The 18,227-nt window shown below is 38.5% G+C and overlaps 1 protein-coding gene across 4 annotated transcripts in view; it reads right to left on the bottom strand.

Annotated features, from left to right (window-relative positions):
• Positions 1-18,227, bottom strand: part of Macrod2 (MACRO domain containing 2) — a 1,840,776-nt gene that overhangs the window by 163,661 nt on the left and 1,658,888 nt on the right. For all 4 annotated transcript variants that reach the window (XM_005380889.2, XM_013512283.1, XM_005380890.2 and 1 more), the window contains one exon: positions 8,923-9,004. In XM_005380889.2, the coding sequence (XP_005380946.1) occupies positions 8,923-9,004 (82 nt within the window). The remainder of the gene's footprint in view (positions 1-8,922; positions 9,005-18,227) is intronic.

Raw genomic sequence — 18,227 nt, 5'->3', positions numbered from 1 at the left:
ATGTTTGAAAGGTCTTTCAAAGCACCCTGCCAGTAACACTGTAAAGATGTCTATAGCACCCTCCCTGTTTTGCTTCCTTCTCTAAGGAGCATTTAATCCTGTCTAATGTGCCAGAACTTCCTAATGAGATCAAACTCTGCTTAGTCAAGGCTTGTGTTCCTCGGTCTTTATTTGTTCTGCTGTTTATCAGCATTTGCTACACTCACTGCACACTCACTCTGTTTGAAGGGACAGATTGCTTTCTGTCTGTGCCTGCTGCTTGTTCCCACATTTGGGTTGCTTGGTTACAGCAACACTTCACTGGATTTTCATTGAAGGCAAAATGTGTTTGTAGCTTTTGAGGCCCATCAAGTGGAAATAGTTAGCACCCATTTCCTAAGAATGCAGTAAACTCATTTGTGTCACATTACAGGGAGCGTGTCTTGTAGGATTCTACACACCAGTGTGATCTGCACATTAAGTGTGCACAAATGTACCATATCCCCATGAGTAATTAAAACATTCTGATTTCTTTTACTTTGTTGTTCTATACACTGAATATACCATTTGGGGGAAGAAGAACAACTCAAACTGCATAAGTAGTACTTTTTATTTCTTTCACTTATTCAAAAATTACTGATGCATAGGATTTTTTATCAGTGCTGAAACAAATTTTTCACTTACTGACTTAGCACTACACAAATTTATTATTTTACAGTTCTATAGGTCACAAGTTTCACTAGATCCTATTGTGGAGGAATCACTCTGTAGGCGGGGCTGTGCTCCTTACCGGAAGTTCTAGGGGAAAATCTGCTTCCTGTCTTTCTGCTGTCTAGAGGCTGCCCATGTTCCTTAGCTCACGTTCCTGCCCATGTTTCTCGACCTGCAAAGCCTCCAATGCTGCATCTCTCTGAACATTCTCAACAGTCATATCTCCCTCTTATTCTCCTCTTCTGTCTCCCTCTTCCAATGTTAAGGACCCTTGTGATTAAAAGGGCTCCATCCAGAAAACCCAGGATAACATTCCTATCTTAAGGCCAGCTTAATTCCACGAGCAACTTTATTTTCTCCTCTGCAATGTAATTCAATATATTCAAGGCTCTGGGGTGTAGGATGTAGACACATTTGGGGACCACTTTATCTGCCTCCCATATGTAGCAAAGCAAGAAGCAGACTGCTTTTCATAAAAATGTCTGAGAAAAAAACTAAAAATAATTCTATTTGGAAATAAAATGGTTTCCTATGGGGTCACATCCTTAGGTTCCATAACCAAGTCCTTTTGGAATGCTTGTTGTTTAATATTATTATTTATTTATTTGTTTGCTTACTTTTTGGAGATAGAGTCTCGACTTTGAACTCACTATGTAGCCCATGCTGCCGTCAAACTTGTGGTGAGCCTCCTACCTCAGCCTCATAAGTTCTGGGATTATAGGCATACACCATCACATCCTGCTAACTTCATTATTTTAGAAAGTCTTTTTTTCCTTTATACCATCATTCTTTTCTTGGATCACCTCTGTTTCCTTCTCTTCCTCTTTCCTTCTTCCATTTTTGTGGGGTTTTTTTCATCTTTCTACTTTTTTTCACTATTTTGATTATAAACGAACATCACAAATCAGATGATAAACCCAGAAGCTAGGAGTGGGTGATCATAGTTCTATCTGTGTGAATGTGAGGCCTGCAGTGCTGCAAACACAGTAAATAACTTGAGGATCACTACCTGCATTAGTCATCTTTACCTATCACTGGGACAGAACACCTGGCATCTACAGCTTAAGGAGAAGAGATATATTCTGATTCATGGTTCAAAAGGATTCAGTCCACAGTCAGCTGGCTTCAAGGCAGAAACGGTGTGATGGAGGAAAGTTGCTCAACCCATGATAGCCAAGAAGCCCAGACTGAGTTTGGAGCTAGGGAGGAGAATACAACCTTCTAGGTCACACTTCCACTGTGTTTCATGTTCCAAGCAGGTCCCACCTCCTAACAGCACACCCAGCTACGAATTCATCAATGGATTAATCTATGATCAATATAGCCCTCACATGATCAAATTACCTTCCGAAAGTCCATCTCTGAACACATAAACATTTAGGGGCCATTTTAGATATAGACCTTAACACTAGCTGAAGCATCTTGGTTATGTATGCATTTTGAAAAAGTAATACCACTTTTAGAAAAGTATTAAAAATAGGGATGATGCCAGTATTCATAAAGATGAAATCTAAAAGTTGTGACTTATAAACAAATACAGAAATTTTGCAAAAAAAATCCCAAAGTTTAGTGGTATGGTTTTGGGTCACCATTGGGTCCACTAAAATTATATCTTATGAAAGAATATATAATGAGAAGAGAAAATGTCCATGATTTGTGTTAAATGACAAACAGCAAAGTATAAAATCAAATTTCTGGTTGTCTGCATTTCCCATTTCTAAAAATCAGAAGGATACAGAATAAAATATAATTTATCTCTGGATTACAGGACAGGAAATGGTTTTTATTTTCTTATCTGTTTTCTATACTAAAATCTTTTTTTTGTAGTAAGCTTTTTAAAAAGATCAAAAAAGCTACTTTATGTACTTTTAAAATTTTAATAAGAAATACATATGTACAGTTTGAAACGTATTGTGCTTCATCTAGATTCATATCTGAATATTCATTTACATTGTTATTCATTATATTTGGAATTGGCCCTAGGTATATGTAGATATGACAAGATTGAAGCATACATAATTTAAGCAACATTCACAAAGCCTGGTGATTGTAACAGGATTAGAACCTATTTCTTGTGATGACAAATTCAGTAGTTTTTTTCCCTTTATACCATAGATGCTTTTGACTCTGTCAAATTCTTCACTAATCATTGATTACCTTTTTTAGAAATTCACTACCCTGTCATCAACATAGTCTTCAAACCACTGTCTGCCAACCATTATGTTAATTTGGCAAGAGAAAAGATAATCATAGTGGCTCACAACACTCTGTGTTCTGTTATTGTTCTTGGAAAACCGATAGTTAAGGAGGAGGTGAGAAAAGGAAGAGCAAAGAACATGTGACTGCCATATGATCAGAGGGACACTGCTTTCCCAGACCTCTAGCTTAGCAGTGCAAAGATAATATGCGGCTTCTGCAACAGGCAATCGCTTCAAGCAAAGGTCTATGTTTCCAGGGCTGCTATGGGAGGGAGTGCTATACTGCAGAAAATCTTTGAAGTGAGACTCACTCATCAATGTGACTTTGGCCAATTTATTGAGCCTTTTTCAGCCTCTGTTCACTATCACGCTGATGATAAACCTATGATATAGGATTGTTGTTATAAGGCCCAACTCTAGAACATGAAGTGAATTAATCTTTTTAAGATACAGATGCCTTACCTTATGATGAACCTAACATAAGTTGAAAATATCTGAAGCCCAAAATGCACTTTATGTAACCTAATGAACATCCCAGCTTAGCCATCCAGCCCACTGTAGAGCATTGGTTGTGTCCCTCATTATCTCATAGTTGACTGAGAGTGGTGGCTCAGTGCTACTAGCTGGCATTATGAGTGAAATACTGCAGATCAGCAGCCAGGGAAAGGGTCAGCTTCAAAATTTGAAGTATGATTTCCATTGAAGGCGTATTGCCTTTGTGTTACTATGAAGTAAGAAGTTTCCTACATTGAACCATTGAAGATCAGGACTTACAGCATAGAATCTGTTATGTTTTTACCTCACTCAAAGACTAAGTATTAATCTTAGTTGCTTCTTTGAAGTGTGTCAGACTCTCTTAGTCTAAGATTCACAAATTGAAAACATGAACGGCCATCCTACTTTACTTCATAATATCTCCAATCTGAGCTGCCCTCCCTGCTTCACCTTGCCTGCACAACACGCAGCTTCTCTTCTTTACTCTCATTCAGTCTATTTAAAGGTCACTGCAACAACCACATTCTTCATGAGACTCATCCTAACCAGTCAGGCCGACATATGTACTTGCCTCTAAATTCCTGGGTCCCACAACTATACCAGTGTGATACTTGCTGATACTATGTTCCAACTATTCTGTGTAATACTTTCCTCTTCAGGCATAAAAACTGTATCTTTAACATACAGCTTCGAAATCCAGTTAGTCAGAGAAGTTTGGGTATGGCATCAGCAGGGAGAACACTAAGAAATACATCCAGTCCAAAGGCAGGGGCTAGTTTGGTATCCTGAATGGTAAGAGGGGAGTGAACACATAGAGGGTTTCTCAGCCTCTGTAGTACAGACACTTCAGCTGAACAGTTCTCTGATTATGGAGGAACTAACCTGTGCATTGGGAAATACTTATTACTTAATACTTATCTCTGGCCTCAACCCACTGGATACCAATAGCCTTCACTCTCTCACATTTATCGATAAAAAGTCCAGAATGTTCCCTGGAGGGTACAATCATCTATAGTCAAACACCCCTGCAATGAACAAATGAGGCTTTCCCTAAAGGGAAGAGGAGAAAGGGAACCTCTCAAGCTTCCAACATCAGGAGTTTTTGACGTAGTTACAAAACTGTCACTTTTTTATTGCTGTTATGACAAAAATTAACATCCCTTCATTTTCTATTAGGACTTAAACTTTATAAAATATTAACTTCTGTATCATAGATCAGGAATTATCTTTTTTTTCCTTTTTGCATTCAATGAAAACTGCACACAATAAATTCTACATGTTGAAAATTACCAGCCTTTTATATAAAGAACAAAGAGATTTTTAGTTAAATCACAGAAATATTATTTTGCTTTAGGCCATGTAATGGCACACTGTAACTATAAATTATTTGCAACCAAAGTGTATGATAATTCCATAAAACTGCCATACTCTATTTCCAAATAATACATCTGGAAGGAAAAAGTCAAATGTGCTTCACCCTACAGCAAGACATAAAACTGTTGAGAAAGATCATTGCTGATTTCTTTCCTTTGAAGTTCCTACTGCATTTCCATGAAGGGCACTGCTATTGGCTGTGCTGTGTCTCCTCCAACATTCATACATTGAACCCTTAACCCCCAGTAACCTAGAAGGCAACTCTGTTTTGAAGATGGAGACTTTAAAAGGGTAATTAAATTAAAATGAGTTAATTAGTGTTGGCCTTATCCAGTATGACTGGCAACCTTCTGAGAAGAGGAAAATAGATCACAGGCCACCCAGAGGAAGGTGATGTGAAGACAGGGAAAATAGGGCCATCTGCAAGCCAAGGAAAGAGGCCTCAAAAGAAAGGCACCTCGCCATCATGTTGATCTTGGACTTTTGGACTCCAGAATTGCGAGAAAATATATTTCTGTTGTTTCAATCACTTACTCCATGGTACTGTGTCTTTGCAACCCTAGGAAAGCTAACATAAGGGAACTCTATTTTTGTTTTGTAGTAACTTTATAAGGTCTGTGGCTTCCCTATTACTACTAATCTGCTCACCTGCCATGCTGCCTAGATGGACCGGACAGAGCTGACTTCCCATACCCACGGTGAGGCACCAATATGACCCATACTAACCAGTTTCCATGAGGACATTTATAGGTTTTAGAACAAAGAGAAGTATGGCAGCTTTGGAAACTGTTGAGCAGCAGACGAATTAAGGATGGGATTTTCTTGCTGCTTCAGATATACCCTGGGAGTTGAGCTCTGCCTTCTCTAATGATACTCTGAGAAAACCAACCAATTACTGCTTGTACAATGACAGATGCTTTTCTTAATTTTAAAATATAATTCTTCTGCGTTCTAGCTGGAAGACACATTTTCCTCAATTATGCCTCTTTTTCCATATCTAAAAAGTAGGGTGTCACAGATTCTATAAAATAGTTACTGCCTCAGCATTCTTTTCAGACCTGACATACTTGTTCAAAACTCAGTTGTACCCCATCCCTTTCACCTATTAAAACCCCATTCTTTTAGTGATATGCCCCACTAATTCTTCATCCACTGACTTCAAAACCTGACACACTCTGCAGCTCCTGGCCATGATCGAAAATGACAGTCAGCCTGAAAGCTATGTAACTAAGTTTCCCCTTCATGAGTGTTTACTTTCAGTGAGACAATCCACAATCCCTCTGGGAAAGCCTAGGGGATAACATGTATGGTCTTGCATGGTTCTGGAGGTCCTTGCACTCCAGTAACTGCTAGTTGAGCTTTCTTGTGCCTGTAAGCTTCTACTGGCCTCCAACAGCATCCCTAACCTCTCTAGACCTGTAATACATTTCCTGTTTCATGCATTTTGGTTTCATGTCTGCATTGTGCCTCTCCTGACACACACACTAACTTTCTCTCCAGTCAGTTCTCCCCTAGAGAATCCTCAGTCTGGTTTAAAACCACTCTCAACGTAGATAGACTTGAGGTCCACATTAGAAAGAATCCATGACAATACAAATCACAACACAAGGTTAATAAGAGGTTGCTGCCTAAAGATGAAGTGATTAGCCCAAGTGAATAAATGAATGGTGTCTCTGACCATTGGAGGCAATCTGGCAAATAATATATAGTAATTATACATGTGTCCTATCTTTTGTATGATCTCTTCTATTGTAACTTTTATTGTTTTCACATACATTTTTGTCTCAGATTCCCAATTGTGAAATTTATTAACATGGGAATAAGGTATCCCCAAACAAGGATTGGTTTCATGTAAAAATGGCTTTTTCCTGAGCTATTATTATTATTGCATTGGCAACGGCTATGAACAGTAGTTAGAGATATTCTGAATAAGTAAGTCTGGGGAAATATATGGTAAGTCAGGAAAAATTATAGTTTAATCAAAGATGGTATGATTACAAATTAACCATAAATTTAAATTAAGGACAAATAAGGTATATCATTTATATTAGCAGTCACATCTTCTATTAAACATCACCTTTATTTTATATTGCATATTTAGAATTTACAAATGGCTGATGCCTCAACATGGCAGAAATACTTCACAATCCTTGAGGATTTTTGAAATGTTGTCTCTAATGTGCTTACTGTTATAAATATATACAAGAAATAATTTCATAATTATGGTGTGCTTCAAAGCACTGATGTGAACCTAAGGATGATTTTATTATTATTTTACTTGCTCAAGTACTGAGATGAGATTTTGGATTTATTTAGAGTAGCAGCTTTTCAAGCATTAATTTATTTGCGTAGTTATTAATATATTCTAGACCTCTAAAATTCTCTCATTTTCTAAAATTTGCAGTGTGATTTCTAGCTCTGCATTACTGGATACCTGATAGATAGATTTGATTCAATACCAATGGGTAATTATATAATTATTTTTATTATTATGTTAGAACGAAAACAAGTTTTCATTTTAGAAGATATGAAAATGAATATAATGTCATTTATTTTAAAAATCTCAAGAAGTTTAAAACTTAAATCTTGTAAATTTCGCTGTTTTATTTACAAAATGGGAATATTACCACTGTACAACATAAAAACATTTGTTGTTTTTACATACTGAACCATTTATTTTAACAATACTTGTAACTGCAAGCATCAGTCACCTCCCTGTGATTATAATAGAAATCAAAAGAAAAGATGGAAAAAAGAGATTGAAAAGCAGAAAAAGCTATCTGATTATGGTGAGACAGATTTATTAAATTCAACTCATCTCAATAACTGCTTATTAAATAGCTATTATGTATTTTACACAGTAAAACACTGAGATGCTAAAAAAATATGAAGAGAGGTTAAAAAAGGAAGTGAAGAGGAAAAAGAGAAGATGGGAGAAAGAAGGTTACAATCACAACCTTGTTCTTTATCAGATGAGTCTGAGAAAATTCCCTTGTGTTTATGTTAGGAAAATAGTTTAATGTACCAAATATATACATATATTTAGCAGATTCACCTTTCATTTATAAAATTAGGGAGAAGGACTTCAAATTACCCAAATGAATGTGGCCCATTTAGAGCACTAACAGGGAGGTGAGCATCTCCAATGAGTTTTTGCTGTTGTTCTCCACAGCCTCTTTCTACTTTGATCCAAGTGGGCAAGGCATACTCTTTGGTTCTGACAGAGTTTAAGAGGAGAATGTGCACCAGCACCCTTTATTCACTCCTCCCATCTGCCATAGTCACCCACTGCATGAAAAGCCACTTTCTTATGGAGATGGAATACTCAAAGCAAAGCTCTGTAAAAAGGCAGCCACTAACAGTGTTCACAGTAACTTGAAATTTCCTGGAAGCAATTTTTACCATGGCTAAGGAAAGCACTTTGGGCACTACGACTTTAATGGCACCATAAAAATAACAAGGTATTAAACAAGCCTTATCCTTCATAGTTTAGAAGAGACAGAATGGTGGGAAATATTCAAATTACCCCAGTCTAACTAATGGCACATCAATCGCTATAAATCCATTACTCAAGGTTCTTTAATAATCCCGAAGTTTCTCCTAGAGTCAAAAAAGAAGTATGAAATAAGGTGAATGACTGCCATGCTTGGATTGCACTTGAAAATGCTGCTGTAGTTATTGCAATTAGGGGAGAGAAAATTGGCTGGAGGAGGGATGGAATGCAAGAACAATTTCAACTCCCACTGTAAATATAAATGGACTCCTCACAGTTTCCAGCAGCGGGGCTTAACATTGTCCATGTAGGCAGGAGGACAGGAAATATTACAAGTTGGAGAAGGACATGCAATCCGGGCCTGAGGAAGGTCTTCAGGGGTCATCTGGGTTCACCCCTCACTTGTGATGTGAGGAAGAAAGACCCAGAAGATGTACCGACTTCTGCAAGAAAACACAATGACCTAATGGGACAGAGAGGTTTAGAGCCCAGGTCTCCTATCATTTCCTTCAGCCCCGAAAAACAATGATACAAGTTGGCAAGGATGACTGATGTCTGGAAAGGTAGTTGAAGAAGTCTTGAAAATTATTCAGATCTTCACACACATATAAGTAAGTGATGCGTCTACTTCTGCAGTCCTCAGTTCCAAAGGAAACAAATAGTTGTACTCACCTACAGGGAAAAACTCGCTCATTTTCTTTTTGTAGATTTTAAAGTCAACTTCTAGGAAGACGCAAAATATGATCCGATCCACCTAGAGGCAAACAATAAACACTCAAAATGAAAGGGAATGTGGCAAATGCTTTATCTTTACATGGTTTTAGACCAAACAAAAACAAATGAGAAAGGCTCAAACATATCTTTGGTGCTATACTGGTAACTTCACAGCATTGAGTGAAGTTCAAGGGTGTGTGTGTGTGCAACAAAGAGAAAGAGGGAGACAGAAAGAAAGAGAGAGGGAGAGAAAGAGAGAGTGTATTGGTGAGTGTATAGGTGTGCAAGTGTGTTGGCTCCACATATAAATAAACCCACAGGCTCTCTGGTGGAAAGAGGTTACATAAATCAAATAAGAAATAATAAATGACAATAAGCCACTTTGCAGCAAGCTATAAATAAGAGCTGAGATTCCGGAAGGATACCCAGACTTTATGTTCTATAAAACAGCCACATGAGAGGTATACAGCAGAATGACAATAAAGTATGTCAGTAAACAAAGAGGTCTTTGTCCTACCCTTGTTAGACAAATATATTTATCAAATCTGTTAGTATCTGAACATGGCCTAAAGAACTTCCATGCAGTTTAATTTGCACAGAGGCACTCCTTTTAGTCTAACATATCCGGAAATGTAACAGAAATAAAACATCATTAGCTGACAGTGACACAAGGTCAATATAGCATTTAATTTGGTAGATATTGTTGAATAAGTAAACATCACCTTGAAAGTAAAATATATGCACAGTCCCTTTTCTCTCTTCAAGAGCTTCTACATAGAAAGAGTTCCTTTGAAACATTTACAGAGTAATGTGATAAACAGAGACAAGAGAAGTATTCACAGTAATTCACATGTATTTGATAGTAAATCAGTGACTCCATTTTGTGTCCTGAAAATAAATACCCCTTTAGTTCCTTTTGTTCTAACAATATCAAAAAAGTTTAAAAATCACTCAGTCCATCAAAGTGCAGCTGACAAATTGAAGAGAGAATAAAGCAAGGCAGGAGGAAAGGGAAGTGGTGTGTAAACGCAGCAAGATAAGAAAACATCTAAATGGGTGTTATCCTTCTCATGCCTCAGCTGTCCCCAACCGAGGCTGTAGATCCTGCTACAGTAAATGGAGAGTGTCCTATAAGACTGAAAATCTACAAGAGCAAGAAGACAAGGCAAGTTACAGGGAATGGGAGTTTCACTGATCTCCACTTCAGCAAGGGTTGATTGCCTCCTGGGTAGTTGCTGGCCTCTTCCGCTGTCATAAACAAAGGCCATTCCCCTGAACTTAACCTCATGGGATGTACTAGAAGGGAAAGCAGCTGTACTTCAAAAATGGAAAGACTGGCATGCAAATAACCACATTTCCTTTCTTCACTTTTCACTTTTGGCTCTGGTGTCTGGGGCTGTCTGCAAAGTCATGCATGTTTCTACAAATGCAAAAATTGCCCTATTCATTCATTCTCCAGGTGAATGATACATTTGGTTGAATCAGTGATTAACTCTGTGCAATAATGAATGTGCATCTCCACTCTCCTTATGGCATGTTTATATCCTATGGCTAAAACTCAGAATCATAATGTTGAGTGATGGAAATGAGTTGCCAAAGGGCATGTACTCTGTGATACCATTTCTACATAATTTTAAAGCATAAAGATGCAACAGTGCAGAGACCCATTCATTAGTACAACTAAAATGACTGCTTTACAGGTCATTAGTCCGAGGTGGCTGCACAGTCTGCAGTTCCCACACAAGCAAACTGAGTGCACACAGCAAATAGAAACTTCAGTTTAACCAATCAGAAACTGCGGACAACCCTCTAATTAGCATATTGCCCTAGCAATGATTCAAATAACACTGTTCCCCCACTTTTACCCGTCAAACATTTTGTTTGTCTTGCATCCACATTCACCCTACAAAATCCCCTTGGTATCCCTTTAGTGGAGCCTAGAGCCACATGCAGTCTGGAGCTGCCCAATTTACAAATCATTGTCTGCTCAGATAAAATCTAAAATTTTCATGCGCCTCAGGTTATCTTTTGCTAGTACAGCTATATGAAGAAATACAAAGGGATGACACATACAACTTTAGGATGAGGAGGATTTCTGGGAAAGGAAGGAAGGTAAAGGAAAGGATAGGTAGGTATTTGAATTGTTGATATTTTATTTATTTAGAAAGAAAAGAGATGTGATAAAATTATGATGAAAGACTAACAACCATTAATATGGTAGTAGGTACATAGCTATATTATTTTGTACAGTTTTTTGTATGTTTGAAATACTTCATATTAAATACCCTAAAATCAATAATATGAGCATGTTCAGCCTTATCATCTTCCCTTACACAACACTGCTCTCCATCTGTAGGGGGCTACTGTTGTTTCAAAAGACCATAAATATACTCACTTCCATATCTAAGATGGATGACTTATTTTCCTCCAGGATTTAAGTGGTCAGATTATTTCTAAAATCACCTAACTGATCAAAGATCAAAAATAATAAAATTTTACAGAAGACCAAGCTAACCAATCTCATTTCTACCTATTTCTGTCTATGTTTAAGAGTCAAAAGACACATTCTTTGGGTGAGGGTAAGTATGTGAGACTATGTGCATGTGTGAGTGTCATTGTGTGAGGAAACCTAGTGCTATTCTCTTCTATTAAGGGTACTTGTAAAAACCATACATACAGTTCATATCCATGTTTGTCAAATACTGTAAGGAATTACAGGCCCTCTTTTAACACATTAGGATCTGTTGCCATGGAAAAGATTTATGTCCAAAATTTAGCAGCCCAATTTATTTTATCCAAGAGAAAGTGGATGATGAGGATGAAGCAATTTTGTTTTAAAATAATTGAAAGGCCCAGTTCCCTGTCCTTACCCTCAGGGATGACCCTGAAAATATCCTGGAAGCAATTTTTATCCAAGAATTTACCTCATTCACCATGTCCTCATAGGTATGTAAGCAAACATGTTTTATATATGTGTGTACATACATGTTCTCTGGGGTATTGCTGGACAAGAGCTTACTTAGTTGGCACACTGTGTTCACAGAACTCATCCAGGGTACTGATCACTCTTTACCCCACAGCTCTTCTCAAAGGTAATGATAATGTTCCTCTTATGAGAGAGGGGTTGAAACTCTATTTTGAATCTAATATGCCTTTGCTTATGGCAGAAATGATGTCATAAGCCTTCAGAAGTATGAAAGGCATTACATATTCTGCCTAGTTCCTTAGGAAGGCTCACTGTTTTAGGCAACCATCATACCCCGTGGAAGCACACAGACTACAGGGAGAATCTAAGTGGTTCTGAGATGGCCAGCAGCCTAGCTATAGGTAGATACCCTTTGGATAATTTCAGCTCCACACACATGAGCCACTCCAGCTGATACCACGTGGAGCAGAGCTGAGCCATTCCTGCTAAATGCTGATTAGCAGTGCATGAGCAAAGATCTAGACAGACAGAACTAGAAATTTTCTATTCCTCTGGTTTCTCCCTATAGATATGTTTCAGAGTCTTGCTTTCCTGGCTGTGAAGTACTTGACACCTATGAAAAGGTACTACGAAAAGGTCAAACTGAAAGGATCGAGTGAGTAGAAGCCATTTGGGGGTGACAAGAAGAGTGTAGAAAGTGTAATTGGTACATGGGGGAGATTGAAAATCTGACTTGTGCAGAGGAGCAAGTGGCTGGATGATCCATTCCAGCCCTGGGCAAATTTCATGAGAACCTAAAAGAATGGCTCACTGTTGAGATGCAGGAGCACAATTTTAATTATCTTTTAAAATCTGAAGCCATAGAACACTTTTATAATACAAAAGTCTATGTATTTATTCATCATCTTTTAAGTGAGCACCTTCTATTTGTTGGGCCTGGCCCACACTGTTCACTCATTACCAAAGCATGTATACAGAAATTGAGTGACCTTTTTCTAAGGACAATTAGTTAATACCAAAACCTTAGGTGCCTTAACTTCACATCCAGCGCTGCTTTTGTGATATCGCCCAGATGGAAACCTGTGGGTTTGAATCTCCAGGCCTGCCACTAGCTCAGTGACAGTGAGCGGCCTTCATCTCTGTAGGCTCCAGTTTTCACATAGGTAATGTATCCTCATGTATGTGGATATGAGAACATTGAATTATATCATCTCAATAGTTTCTTTCTTCTCCCTGTTTTGCAGTCTATTTCTGTGACAGATTTGTGCTATGTCATATAGTGAGCTGGAGCTCCACTTTCTGAATGGCTCTGGGTTGGGGTCACCCCCAGAGGCCTTTCTATGAGGTCTGTGGGTAGAAGCACAGCTGCAGCTGATGTGCGAGGAAGGGAGCTCCAGAGCTCTGGGCAGGCTGTTCATGCCATTGCTCATTACCTGAGTTGGGGTGGCAATTGTTCGGTTTCTCTGGCTCCTGCTGGCCTCTGCTTCAGGTCCTTTGGGAGCTAGGCTGGGTACACATGTTGCTTTGAAGTGAGGACATTGGGTCTTCTGCAGGGCCTTGCAGCTCTGGGATTCAGTGTTATATTTTGCACTCTAATGAGTTTCTTTGCATGGTATTCAGGGAAATGACAGTAATGTTGCATCAGTTGAAGGTTAGTCAAGGAAGCAGAACCCTGTGAGTGATATAAGAATTTTATTACAACTACTACATTGCATACAAGTATGGGAGGAAGAGGGAAAGTAAATGTTCAAAATAGGATGGATGGCAGAACAGAGAGAAGATCCTAATCAGAGCCCTGTTCTGTATATTTCATCAAATATCATGTAGAGAAACTCATTAAAGTGCAAAGAATAACAATGTTCCTTTTTAGAGAGAAGTAACCTGTCAAGGCTACTTAAATACCAATTACTTCCTTCAAAATGAACTTTTGTGGGTCATAGCCCATCTTCTCAGCTAGTGTCTTACAGTAGTTATCCATCCACTCTTCTGTAATAAATTTCATATATTAAAAATGACTCACTCTTTTTCTTTCTAAACAAGTTGTCAATAAATTTCAATTGATCCCCAGTGCAAAACATAAAAGCAAATAATACAAAGGACAGCCCTGTTATTTTCTGGAATTAACAAGTTGACATGAGTCATCTTCATAGCTTAGCCAAGAGCCTTCTGAAGAACCAGATGGTGCTCATCCTGTAGCACTAGTGCATGATACACGTCCTCACGTATCATAGGAGCTCTATGGCTATTTGTAGTGTATGTGACTAGGCAAACAGATTTCACTAAAACATATATATGTGCTGCAACTAAAATGTTTAGTTCTAGAAACAAAAAGTAAGATACTTAGAAGGTAGATTTTCCTTTAGTTTTTCCAGAAAAAAGAAAAAAAAACTGCACAGAAGTTTGGAGGAGCCTGGATATGTTTGCAAAATAAAACAAACAAACAAACAAAAAGTATTGTATAAAGTTATCTATTGTCTATTAGATAAAGTCATGTGACTTATATTGTTATCTGTTCTCCTGTGATATCACGCTCAGTACAATGGCTTTCCAGTACCACAGGGTGTTTTTTTAGTTCCTCCATAGCAATAATTATGCCTCTAAACTAGTAATTTAAAAGCTAATATTTTAAAAATAAAAAGACAATATCGAGTATATGAAAAGATGTGGATTGACAGGAATTTTCATAGACAACTTTAAAGAGTAAAACTTGATGCAATCACTTTGGAAAATTATTTGCAAGTGTCAACTGAAGTAGTTGAATATGCATATACCCTCAGGTCTAGCAAATTCCCTTGTAGGTAGACACTAGCAAAATATATGAGGTGTGATTAAAATGTATGGTGGATGTTTACATTTAAAAAGTTATTAGTGTGAAAGACACATTGCCATTAATCCTCTTTGAGATACTCCTGACTACTCCAGACACACTTATACCAACATTCTTGCCACCTCCTGAAGCAGCTCTGGAAATCCTCTTTCGTGTTTTTATAATGTGTAATCAAAAATATTGTGAACGGTGATATCATGTGATATCCAATGGAGAAGCAGGCTTGTATAAAATATTACAGTATGAAATCATCTTTCTCTTTCTCCAGATCTGGCACCTTGCAACTTCTGGCTCTACTGTGAAATCAAAATGACCATAAACAGTAAACATTTTGAATTAATTCAGGGCATCAAGGCAGCCACAACAGTGAAATTAAGGACACTGATGAAAGAAGACTTGTAGGACTTCTTCAGAGAGGGACAAGAATAAGGGAGTAAGTGTGTTCTACATGAGGGGTGTGTTTGGAGGGAGAGTAATAAGATATATTATTCTAATATAATAATTTTTTAAACTTTCACTGTATTTTTTTTTTCCAGTACCGGGAACTGAACTCACTACCTTGCTCTTGCCAGGCAGGCGCTGTGCTGCTGAGCTAACTCCCCAGCCCAAACATTCACTGTATTATTAGATCATACCTCATACATATATGTTCACCAAGGAAAAATGCCAGAATGTTCACATTCTATTTGTAATACTTCTGAACTGGAATCTGCTTAAATGCTCTTAACTAGAATCTGCTTAAATGCTTATAAATTCTGATATATTTATACAAAGAAACATTACAAGCTAATGCAAAGTGATGAAATGAAAAAAAAAGAACTATAATTACACACAAAAATATAGGTAAACCTTACAAACCTGTTTCACAAAACATTCAGAAAAAAGTACACATTGCATAATTCCATTCCTGTAAAGTTCAAAACCATTATGGATATAGATAAATCACCTGCGGTCTGAGAAGTTAGTGAAACAATTACTTGGGGGTGAGAGCAGCAGCAAAGCAGTCCGGGGCATTCCTGGCATCCTGGCATTTTGATCTGGATGTCAGTTCCCTGGATGTGTTCAGTTTGTGAAAATTTATCAAGCTGTGCACTCAGGAGCTATATGTATGTTACACTTCAATAAGAATTTTTTTGAAGGTTCAAAGTCTTATGTTACAGTTGTCTTCGTCAACAATCAAAAATCTATTTCCATTGACTTAGAGGTCAAAAATGTCCTTTAAATCTGACCTTCTAAGGCAGTCTCTCCATATATTTCCACTGATGCCAACTGCAGCTCACCCATCAAAGCATAAAAGAGTAAGGATGTATTTCTTGCACCAAGATATCCATTAATCCACAGCAGGGGTTTTTATGCCCTATAAACATGATGACATAAGGTTTAATAATCTTTTTTGCCATCAGATCCACTGCCTCTCTGCCCCTGAAGAGGGTTACGGAGTGAAGCAGCTTTGGTATGTGTGCTGCTGATCTCCATTTCGCATGGCTACCAGCCACGGGGTAGACCACACAGCCATGATTGTCCTGTGTTAAGCAATACTGGGAGGATGAATGGATTCTGATGAATGCAATTTGTTTTCCAGTGACAAACATTCAGAGACCTACTGTGCATACAAATGCTGCATAACTGAGGACTGCTAGAAGACAATCCTGGGTAAGCACAACCTAATGCACACATAGGGTGAAATCCTAGCCTTTCTGCAGGTGAAACCAATAGCCTCACCACTGCAGGCTTAGGTAGTGGGTGTTTCTCATAGTAGTGACTTCTATTACTAAAGTGAATTACGTTTCAGGATTTAAGCATTAAGTTTGTGGAAGGATAGGGTTCAAGAGGGTGGAGGACCAGGACTTTGGAACTTCTTTGGTGCTGTAAGTCAAGGATAACCAGAATGGCAAAAGGCAAGATCATTCACTACTAATTCATTGAACAAAAAGAAGCTGAGTTGTCTGCACATTAGCCTCTCCTCTCAGAAGCAAATGAGAGCAATCTGTTCTCTTCCCACTTTATTAGTTTCCTGTTGCAGCACAATAAATCACCACAAATTTAATGCTTTAAACAAACTTTATTATCTCATTGTTTCCCAGTGGGTTGTAAGTCCAGGCCTAAGCTACTTGGGATTTTTACTCAGTCTCAAAAGCTGCAATCAGGGTATCATCCGCATTGCAAACCTCACCTAAGGACAGTGCTTCTCTTCCATTCTTCAGAGCTGCTGATAGAATTAAGTTCTTTGCAACTGTTGCATTGAGATTCCAACTTTCTTGCCAATGATTGGCCGGAGAGAGATTTCAGCTCCTAGAGGTCACCTACCATTCCTTATGTGGATACCGATAGCGTACTGTCTTTCTTCTAGACCAGTAAAAGTGTGTCTTGATGACTTTTTTCCTCTCTAACCTCTAGAATCTAACTATTTAGGTAGGCCCACCAGGACATTCTCTCTGAATTATCCCAGTGCATTACAGGTACCAGCATCTTCAAGAATGTCTTAGACTCCTGTCCCACATGCCACTTGTCTCCAATTTGACTTGACCATTGACCTTGAACAAGCTACATAACTTTTGTATACTTCAGTCGCCCCATCTCTTGATACAGGCAGTGACCCTATGGGGCTTAGTGGCTTACAACGACATGTTCTTATTAGCTCATAGCTCTATGGGCCCAGTGTCTGGCACAGTGTGACTGGGTTCTCTGTTCAGGGCATCACTAGGTAGGAATCAAGGAGTCAGCTGAGCTGAGCTGTTCTCTGAAGGCTTTAGAGAGAATTCTATTCAGCTCATTTTTGGTTTTGGCAGAATTTAGCTGCTTGTAGTTACAGGACTGTGTCTCCAACTCCATGCTGGGGTTCACTCTGAGCTCCTAGATGTCTCTGTTCTTTGTCATGGTTTTGCTTCTATCTTCAAGTCAGAAAAGTTATACCAAATCTTTCCTGCCCTGGAGACTCTTGAATTTCTCCATGTCTGATCCTTACACTGGGTTCAAAAATGCATGTTTTATGGTCAGCCCACCTAGATGATCTCTCTGTTTTAAGGCCAGCTGACATGGGATCTCAGTTACAGTGTAGAATCCTTTTACAGTAGTGCATGGGTTCTGTCTTGGGTAATTGCAAGCTTTGTCTTGTCTGCCACTGTTGGTCAGAACGACTACACGGCATATTCTATGGCCACAGTCAGATAAAGTTATCAGGGATAACTTTTCTGGTGAAAGGCATCTTGCTTCCCACCTCTGAGGAATTCTGTCTTAGAAGAAACATTTATAAAAATAGCCCATATGACACATAAGCAGCTCTGTCTTTATGCGGCCATCTCAGCTGGCAATAGGAATGGAGAATGAGTGAACTGACAGCTGAGCTGCTGCACAGCGCACATTTCTCAAGTCCCTACAGGAGTCTCCCCTCTCGTATTAACATCACTGCTAAGTGTCACTGAGTATCATCTTCTGCTTCTTGCTCAGAGGTATTAGATATGTTCACACCTGTGCCCACGACCCCAGAAGTTAGTATTTCTGCTTCGAAAT

The sequence above is a fragment of the Chinchilla lanigera genome, unplaced genomic scaffold (assembly GCF_000276665.1).
Source record: "Chinchilla lanigera isolate Chin_1 unplaced genomic scaffold, ChiLan1.0 scaffold00014, whole genome shotgun sequence".
In the NCBI taxonomy this organism is placed as follows: Eukaryota; Metazoa; Chordata; class Mammalia; order Rodentia; family Chinchillidae; genus Chinchilla; species Chinchilla lanigera.
Note: the sequence above shows the minus strand (reverse complement) of the source record. Positions and strands in the feature narration are given on the sequence as shown.